Below are 9,945 nucleotides of genomic sequence, written 5' to 3'. Positions count from 1 at the left end.
CTAGGGGGCTTCTTCACTTCATACACTCCACAAGGACTGCAGAGGGAAGGACAAATGAGAAGATAAACTCAGCTGAAGTAGTTTGAAGCTATGCTAATCTTTCCTCACTTCCTCGGGAGATGAATTTTTCCTGTTTTCCCTCCCCGCACCCGACGCGTCATCCCTGTCAACAATTCGTCACAATTGTGCATATTGCCATGATAGAATATATACTGTGTAAAGACAAAATGAAACGTAGATATCTACCGGAATGGAGATGCAAATCGTGTTTTCTCTCTCGGCCTGCCGATGGCTTTATCCTTTGGAGATGACGTTTTGCCTCCCGTGCCAGCTTGACGCATCATCTCTGTAAACAAGAGAGTTGCATAGTCATATGTAATAATTGTTAGGATCGCACAACAACGCACACAATCGATCTAGATGAACACAAAGAAATAGGAGAGGGAAAATGCAAGAAGGAATATTGGCTAAAGCATTTGTGTGGATGACTTCGGGTATATACCGAGAAAATATAGAGAATATAGAAAGTACTTCTAATGGGTATATATATAGTTTTAGTTTACTATGTATAGCTTTACTAGATATAACCACCTACTATATATAAATATCTACCATATATTTCTCGGACTTCTATAAAGGCATTGGTCGTATGATTGCTATCTTCTTATTTAAGAGGCATAAAAAATAGTTATTTACCTCGTTTCCTCTCGAGCTCTTGATCAAGCTCTTCTTTCCACTTCCTCTGTATTTCAGAATAGTGTTTACTGCTAGATCAGAAAACACGTTACTCACCCAGATATCAAGAATGCTACAGATGTTAATGATACTAAGCCTGCTAAAAGAACATCCAAAAGTTCAAACCTCGGACTACCAGCTTCGGGCTGACCATCAACTAGAAGTCCTTTCCAATCATTGAGTTGTGACCTCTGATCATTTGCATTACCCCTGCTGCTGCTATCACTCCCTGGAGTCCCAGTGCCAAAGGCATCGAATGCTGGGGATAGATGACCGGGACTTCGACTTGGTGACCGACTTTTTGGGGGCAATTTCAAGTATTTAGGAGTAGTTTCATCTTGTTTACTCTCTACAAAAACTGGAGAGCAGGATGCATTCAAACTATTATTGTAAAACTCCTCATATAGTGGTGACTGCAGTTTCTTCAATTCAAGAGCCTGAGGCATTGAAATCATGTACAACAATTTAGATCAAACAGGTTCATTTAATAAAACTGCAGAGAAGGGGATAATTAGAAAGACGAACTAGTTGCTATTTCAAACTGAAAATCCAAACCTTCTTATCCAAGAATGCTTTAATTTTTGATTCAGTAAGCTCATCCTCATCTTCAGAAAGTGATCGTCCACTAGGAAATGAGAAGTTTTGGTCATCATCAAAAACTCCAGAACAGCTGCCAGGTGCAAGAGTTTGCTCATCTAAATCGCTTCCTTGCTTTACTACTGAACTTTGATCAAATTTGCAGTCCTCATCATCCGACGGCTCACAGATTGGGTTATAACTCTATATAAACCACCCCCACCCCACCCAAAAAAAAGAAAGAAAGAAAAAGTGAAGTTAATTTCCAGAGATCTCTGGACGGAGAACTGAAAATGGATCCAAACATTTTCCTCACCTTGAAATTCCCAGATGTCATAGAAGACCTGAGTTTTACTTCATCTAACATAAAATCATCATTGTCATCAATCTGACACATTTCATTATCACTGTTGTTTGTTCCCCACGTATCATTTTCTAGTTTGTTTGCGGTGTATAGTTTTGAGCAGCTCAGACTATCCAAATTACAAATATCACTTGATCCAGGATGCGTTGGAGTTTTGCTGTCAAGAAAAAAAAGTGTGAAAAACCTTAAATATTGCAAGCAGGTGAATGCACAATTCTTCTAGTCGCTGAATTTTTAACTTCACCTCATTTCAAGGTCGGGAGTATATAAAAGTGAATGGGTATCCAAGGGCTCCTGAAGATGGCAAATTTACCGTTACAAACAGGAAGACAAATAATCATGAATAAATTATTCTGATTCTTTAATCCTCTAACCGTGCATGCATCACGTGATACAAGTAGAGATTCTGGGTCCTCCCCAGTAACAAAAGGATGCTGCACGCAACAAAGCCGGACGGTTAGATGATAGTTAAAACAATCGCTCCTTTGGCACTATTTCTGTCAGTCTATGCATCTGACAATTTGTTCTTGTCGAGTAAAACAAAAATATTAATCAAGTAAAAAATCACCTTCAGGAGTTCAGATGCAGCTGGTCTTAAGTTGGGTTCCCTGCAATTATGCCCACATCAATTTGACTTTCCATAAGAAATAGTGTCAAAGAGAAGCTAAAGAAAAATATTTCAAACGAATCTCAAAGTTGGACCATTGTTAACTTATGATTAGTTTTCTTAAGATCAGGGTTAGAAATGCAAAGAAATGAAACGTACTTCTGTAAACATTTCAACAGAAAATCTTTAGCTTCAACTGAAAGCTGCTCAGGGATTGGTGGATGAGACTTTGTTGTGCCAATATGAAAAAGAGCAGCAACCTAAAAGAAATGTATTGTTAGTTTCCTTTACAAGAATAATTTAATCCACCACCATTCAAACATCTTCAAGTAATAAGATACCTCTTGATACTGTTGGCTCCAAGGAGGCTTTCCTGTAGCCATCTCAATAACAGTGCATCCAACACTCCATATATCCGCAGAGCTAGGAATAATTATCACATACTTACGATCATCCATCTCATCAAATTAAAATTTAGTCAAAGGCAAGGCTACATAAGACCAATTATTTGTTTTCTACATAATTGATTCTCTAAAAGAACAACTATCAAAATTCAATCATAATTGAGCTCGAACCTGCTTCATTGACTAAAAATATATTTGCTTCAAAAAAAATTTGTCAAAAAAAAATTAAAATCAACATTTAGCAGTTAATGATTGATATCAAATATCCCGAAGAGAATGTAGATTCTAAGTAGAGTTTGACTTCAGTCAGTTCTTACAAACTATGCCCAGTCTGCAGAATTACTTCAGGAGCCATCCAATATGGAGTACCCTTCATAGACTTTGCACCTGAAATTGTAGCCTACAACAATGAAATCTTGATCAGAAGGCAGATACCTTTCAAACCAAATAAAAGTCAAGGATCACAGACTTTACCAGCTCGACAACCTGTTTTGATGCACCAAAATCAGCAAGCTTAATGCATCCCTTGTTATCTACAAGAATATTCGCCCCCTGCAATAGAATACAAGAGACACGTCATATTTATAACTGACACAGGGGAATGAGAAAATTGTCTGCAAATAATAATGATCATAACTAACACCGACCTTAATGTCCCTGTGCATGATACCATTCTTGTGCAAGTATTCCAGTCCCAGTAATAACTGTTTGGTATATGTTCTTATAACCTACATACAGTTGGTATAAAGGATTAGACACTCGATACTCTGACGCTAGAATGATCAAAGTAGAATATAGAATAACTTACTGCTTCAGGGAAGGCTCCAAATTTCCCCAAAAGTGATGATATTGATCCACCAGGGACAAATTCCAATAATATATTTACAGAATCATCCTCACTAACCGTGCCCAAGTATCTCTGAGAAACAACACAATGTATTCAGTGGGAAAAGTAATGGGCTTCTTTATATAAATGGAAGAGAAGGCCATACTCACAACAATATTTGGATGAGAAAGATCCTTTAGAAGTTTCACTTCTTCCTCAAGCTCCTTAACATGAGCCTGGTTGCAACAAAAACTACTCAAAATTGACAAATAAAGGTCATTTAGATATGAAATATGCATCAACTTGTTCAAAATTTCTTGCTGTTTCTCATTTTTCAGTTCTATTTGAAAACTTTCGTAATTCCTCATAAATCATACTAATATAATATTCATTAAGCAGCCAACAAATTTTTATAGCCTTTTGGAGCTTAAAAGCAAGCCACATAATATGTAAAAACAATAGAAACTTAATATTATGAAGCACGAGATTAAAAAATAAAGATGAAAACAACGAAGCCTTGTTTAAAATTCATGTTAACCAACACAAAAAGGAAGATTATAACTTTCAAGTATCTAACTCATATCAATTGAAATCTACAATTAAACAAACTCAAATTAATTAATTCAAACAATTTTTAGCGACTGCATCAGGAATGTGGTTAGTGGCAAATGCCATATATAGTCAGTCATCTGTGATCCAAGATTACCAACTATGTATGCACCACCTCTATATATAGACTATAGTATAAGTATAATCTTAGTTTGGAGTAATGAAAGAACAAGTAACCAATTCAACCAAACTAGAAAATCACATTTGATAACTTCACAGACGTGAATCACAAAATTGTAAAATTATAATCAGCTGTCGAAAGGCACACTAAAAAGCAGACCTGCGCTTTCTCCTTCGAAGCGCCATTTGCAGCAATCAGAACCTGAAAGAGAACAACGAAGAAAATTATCAAAATGAGATCCTACACCCGACAAAAACAACCAAAAAAATGAAGAAAATCCAAAATCGAATCAGAACTCAAACAAAACATCGGTTGCAGACAAGAGAAATGGAAACTCAAAAGCAAGCTACAAAAGCACAATTCACCAATAACAGATGAGTAAACATTACAAAGACGTAACCAAAAAACCAAAATCGAACTCCAAAGCCAGAAAACCTGTTTAACAGCGAGAAGCTCGCCAGAGCCAAGATTCATGCCCATATACACCCGGCCAAAGGCGCCGCAGCCAATCAACTCGCCCTTGCGCCATCGAATCGGAAGCTCAGTTTCCTTGAGAATCGGAGGATGAGCCGAGGACGATGGCGAGTGCCTAGAAAACACTCTGGACTTCCTAATACTGGAGTTAATCTTATCAACTAGGGCTCCAACTCCAATTGTCGGGGAATGCGAATCCTCATTCTCAACATTAGCACGAAACACCAATGATCGGCGAACAGAAGCAAAGATATCTTGCATTTGAGTGATCGGGAGAGATTGAGGGAATGAAGAATCTGCGAAGAACAGGGAAAAAGGAGAGTTTCCGATTAATGGCGGTCGGCAAGAAAATCAGAATCTAGAGAGAGAGAGAGAGAGAGAGAGAGAGAGAGGAGGGAAAAGAAAGTGGAGAGAGATTTTCAAAAAAAGGAAATGAATTAAAATAAAAACATTAAAATAAATAATAAAACTAAAAATAAATAAATATATAAATAAATAAATAAAAGCCGACAGTGCCGTTCTTAATTGTGAAGGAATCAGTCTAAAAACAATTTTTATTTTCTCAAGATTCCATCATTTAAATAAATTACATAATTACAATTTTGAATAATTTAATTAATTAAGTTATAAATATATATATATATATATATATATACATATATAATTTCAACTATTATTATTTTTCTTAAAATATTTATAATTTTAATCATTAATAACGGTCGAAAATTCGAACTTTTAATCTTTGGTTGCATATATACTGGCTAAATACTGACTAATTGAGCTATGTTCAAGTTGATAATATTATATATTTTTAATCATAATATTTTATATATTCGTACCTTCTATTTGAATTTTTTTAAAATCGAAAATTTGGGTCAGTTCGTGAGTTGACTTTTTTTTTCTTCTATTTCCATTGGGTTGAATTTTTTGAAAATCGAAAATGTGTGTCAGTTCGTGAGTTGACTTTTTTTCTTCTTATGTTTCCATTAGGTTGAATTTTTTTAAAATCGAATATTTGGAGCTTGTGAGTTGACTATTTTTTTTCGGGTCAACTCAACCAACTTAACTAACTTGAAACTTGGGTTACAATCCAACCCAACTCTGACCTACCTTATTTTTAATATTATTACGGACATTAAAAATATTTGACATTTGTAACCGATGTTAGTAATTCACTGCAACTAGTGAATTTTATGATATTTTAGTTATTAATGTATCATATATTGTCGATAAATATAATTTTTTTAAAATAATCATGATCGGGTCACCAACCTAACCAACACGAAATTTCGAGTTTGATTTTTTAAAAACGAGGGTTGGATTGGGTTGTAAACTCTATTTAAGTGGCTCGAGTCACCAACCTAACCAACTTGAAATTTTGAGATACTTTAAAAGATTTCTCGGACCTAATCTAACCCATATACACCAAAAGATAGGCTTTTGACAGGGGCAATTAAATTATAATAATTTTTTAAAAAAATTTGGTCATAAATATATATAAATTCAATATGGGATTTCGTACCTATAAATTAGTTTGGTTCTTTTATTTGTAGTCAAATGGTCAAAGATCTTTATTACATTATTATTGGATTTTTTACTCTTTCGAACATTAAATATTTATGTTTATTATTTTATAAATTTTCAAAAGGGAAGGTTTAGAAAAAAAGAAAAAAAAAAACGATTTTAAGCTAATTTATTAACTGTGTGCCAGCGAAGATATGCTAGGCTTAGAGGGTGGATTGTGAGATCCCACATCGGTTTGAGTTGTGTGCCAGCGAAGACCAGCGAAGATATGCTAGGCTTAGAGGGTGGATTGTGAGATCCCACATCGGTTTGAGCTGTGTGCCAGCGAAGATGCTAGGCTTAGAGGGTAGATTGTGAGATCCCACATCGGTTAGAGGGGAGCTCGGGGGGTGGATTGTGAAGCAAACAATATCTACGAGTAAGAGGTTTCCACACCTTATAAAAGAATGTTTCGTTTAACGACCGAGGCACACTGCTAGCAAATATTGTTCTCTATTGTCCTCTATTGTCCTCTTTGGGCTTTCCCTTACGGGCTTCCCCTCAAGGCTTTAAAACGGTCTGCTAGGGGAAGGTTTCCACACCCTTATAAATGGTGTTTTGTTCTTCTCCCCAACCAATGTGGGACATCACAATCCACCCCTTTCGGGGCCAACGTCCTCGCTGACACCCATTCCTTTGTCCAATCGATGTGGGACCGCCACCAAATCCACTCCCCTTCGGGTCCCAGCATCCTTACTGGCACACTGCCTCGTGTCTACCCTCCTTCGGGGAACAGCAAAAAGGTTGGCACATCGTCCAGTGTCTAGCTCTGATACCATGTATAACGGCTAGGCCTAGAATAAAACACCATTTATAAGAGTGTGAAAACTTTCTCCTAGCAGATGCGTTTTAAAGCCTAAAGGGAAGCCCATAAGGGAAAGCCCAAAGACAACAATATCTACTAGCGGTGTGCTTGGGTCGTTACATTTCGTTTCCTTCCCCAACTGATGTGAGATCTCACAATCCACCCTTTTGGAGCCCAGCGTCCTCTCTGGCCATCGTTCCCTTCGGGGCCCAGCGTCCTTACTTGCACACTGCCTCGTGTCTACCCCCCTTTGGGGAACAGCGAGAAGGCTAGCACATCGTCTAGTGTTTAGCTTTGATACTATTTATAACGGCCCAAGCCCAGAACAAAACATCATTCATAAGGATGTGGAAACTTTCCACCGGCAGACCATTTTAAAGCCCCCATAAGGGAAAGCCCAAAGAGGACAATATCCACTAGCGGTGTGCTTGAGTCGTTATATTTACTTTTCTTCCCCAACCAACGTGAGATCTCACAATCCACCCTTTTGGAGCCCAGCGTCCTTGTTGGCACTCGTTCCCTTCAGGGCCCAGCGTCCTTACTGGCACACTGCCTCGTGTCTACCCCCCTTCAGGGGAACATCGAGAAAGCTGACACATCGTCTGGTGTCTAGCTCTGATATCATTTGTAACGGCCCAAGCCCAAAACAAAACACCATTTATAAGGATGTGGAAACTTTCTTCTAGCAGACACGTTTTAAAGCCTCGAGGGAAGCCCGTAAGGGAAAGCCCAAAGAGGACAATATCTACTAGCAGTGTGCTTGGGTCGTTACATTTCGTTTCCTTCCCCAACTGACGTGAGATCTCACAATCCACCCTTTTGGAGCCCAGCGTCCTTACTAGCACACCGCCTCATGTCTACCCCCTTCGGGGAACAGCGAGAAGGCTAGCACATCGTCTAGTGTCTAACTCTGATACCATTTATAACGGCCCAAGCTCAGAACAAAAACATCATTTATAAGGGTGTGAAAACCTTCCCCTAGCAGACGCGTTTTAAAGTCTCGAGGGAAGCCCGTAAGGAAAAGCCCAAAGAGGACAATATCCACTCGCGGTGTGCTTGGGTCATTTACATTTCGTTTCCCTCTCCAACCGACGTGAGATCCCACAATCGACCCTTTCGAAGCCTAACATCCTCGCTAGCACTCATTCCTCTCTCCCATCGACTTGAGAGAGAAAAGGCTACAAAAAGCAATAGACTCAGACCCATATCTGATTTGATGACATGTAATGCATTTGCTCAAAGAAAAACCCCATTTCTTGCGCTACACTCGAAAACCCAAACAAACCCATCAAACCCCAAGACTTTCCATTCCACCCGATTCTTTTTCATGTGAAAATGTTTGTTTTCCACCCAATTTTCTGGGCAAACAAACAAAATTCCTCTGCCCAACACCACTTCTACAATCAACCTCCCTCACCCATTTCCATGGAATCTTTAAACCTGTTCTCTGCATTTCGATCGAAGCCAAAAACAAGATTCTCAACTTTTTGGCGCCAAGCTCTTCAAGGCCAAACCGTCAAATATCGATCAGAAAGCTCAGAATCCATCGATCTGTAAGTAAGTTCTTCGTTCCGCATTTCAAGATCCAAATGCGTTCTGTCTGATTGCGATCAATATGTTTAAAAAACGAAGCAATGCGATGATTCTTATTGATGTTTTCTGTCTTCTGGATTTGAACTTTGCATCCCACTTTCGGTTTTGTAATGATTTTCCCCACATTTTGTTTCAAATTTGGGGTCCCCAGAAGGTAAGATCCTGCAAATTACTGCTATGGAAAAGGGAACTTTATAGCTTTATGTGATTTTCTTGGAGTTTTTGCCCTGCCAAACAAAATCCCATTGGTTCATCATTGATCTGTGCTTTTCACTTTAACATTCTGATGGAGGAATGGAATCTCTATGCTCTGCTTTATTTTCTCTCTGTGTTGCATATACCAATAGGGATTTGTTAGAAGAGTGCTCCAGATGCTTAACACTTTCACATTGTGATTTGTGTCGAGGATTGAGGATTGTTGGGAGGGAGTCCGGTATCAACTAATTAAGGGAATGATCATGAATTTATAAGTAAATAATACATCTCCATTGGTATAAGACCTTTTGGAGAAACTAAAAGCAAACATGGTATCAAATCCACACCCTTAACTTAGCCATGCCAATAGAATCCTCAAGTGTCGAACAAAGAAGTAGTGAGTCTCGAAGATGTAGTAAAAAATGACTCAAGTGTCGAACAAAGGGTGTACTTTGTTCGAGGACTCCAGAGAAAGGAGTCAAGTATCGATTAAGGGGAGGCTGTTCGAGGGCTCCATAGGCCTCAGGGGAGGCTCTATGGTGTACTTTGTTCGAGGGGAGGATTGTTGAGGATTGTTTGGAGGGAATCCCACATTGACTAATTATGGGAATGATCGTGGGTTACACTATCGCGGAGATTCGTGATTCCTAACAATTTGAAGCCTTGAAACTTTGCACTCAAATGGACCCAAATGGCATAAACTATTTGTCCTTGATGACTATGTCTGAAAGGAAAGAATAAAAATAGACTAAAGCTACTTTATTCATATTCCTAAGGTATGAACCGAACCAGAATCATGAGAAACTGCTGTCTACAGGCCAAAGTTATGAATAAACAGGTTTTGAAACCAACTTTTTCTTTCTCTGCTCATGAGGAACTGCCTAGCTTTTCTGCTTGTACAAGTCAAGAATGCTCAAGCAATGAACATTGAGAAGGTTATTCAAGAAGCTCTAAATTGTAAGCCTCGTTTTTTCTGATGCATTTCAGACATTATATGTCCTCTTTCTTCCCTATCTTTGCCCAAAACTGGCCTCCTCAGGGTCTTTGAGCCACTTCCATATGCAGTTTTCCTC

At 38.4% G+C, this 9,945-nt stretch overlaps 1 protein-coding gene across 2 annotated transcripts; it reads right to left on the bottom strand.

Moving 5' to 3' along the window:
- Positions 1-6: 6 nt before the first annotated feature.
- Positions 7-5,101, bottom strand: LOC111785774 (mitogen-activated protein kinase kinase kinase NPK1-like). 2 transcript variants are annotated; one of them, XM_023666161.1, is made up of 18 exons: positions 4,678-5,101; positions 4,402-4,443; positions 3,683-3,748; positions 3,495-3,605; positions 3,334-3,414; positions 3,161-3,238; positions 3,004-3,086; positions 2,624-2,705; positions 2,442-2,542; positions 2,244-2,283; positions 2,050-2,109; positions 1,920-1,969; positions 1,628-1,832; positions 1,291-1,515; positions 862-1,172; positions 697-767; positions 247-346; positions 7-163 (listed from the first exon to the last, which is right to left on the bottom strand). In XM_023666161.1, the coding sequence occupies exons 1-18, from the start codon at positions 4,975-4,977 to the stop codon at positions 94-96; spliced, it is 2,076 nt and encodes a 691-aa protein (XP_023521929.1). In that variant the 5' UTR covers positions 4,978-5,101; the 3' UTR covers positions 7-93. The 2 variants fall into 2 exon arrangements, with proteins under 2 accessions (XP_023521929.1, XP_023521930.1); XM_023666162.1 differs by having other exon boundaries at positions 697-764.
- Positions 5,102-9,945: the final 4,844 nt, after the last annotated feature.

The sequence above is a fragment of the Cucurbita pepo genome, unplaced genomic scaffold (genome assembly GCF_002806865.2).
Source record: "Cucurbita pepo subsp. pepo cultivar mu-cu-16 unplaced genomic scaffold, ASM280686v2 Cp4.1_scaffold000727, whole genome shotgun sequence".
NCBI classification, from domain to species: Eukaryota; Viridiplantae; Streptophyta; class Magnoliopsida; order Cucurbitales; family Cucurbitaceae; genus Cucurbita; species Cucurbita pepo.
The sequence above is the reverse complement of the archived record's forward strand: the minus strand, read 5'-3'. Positions and strand labels throughout refer to the sequence as shown.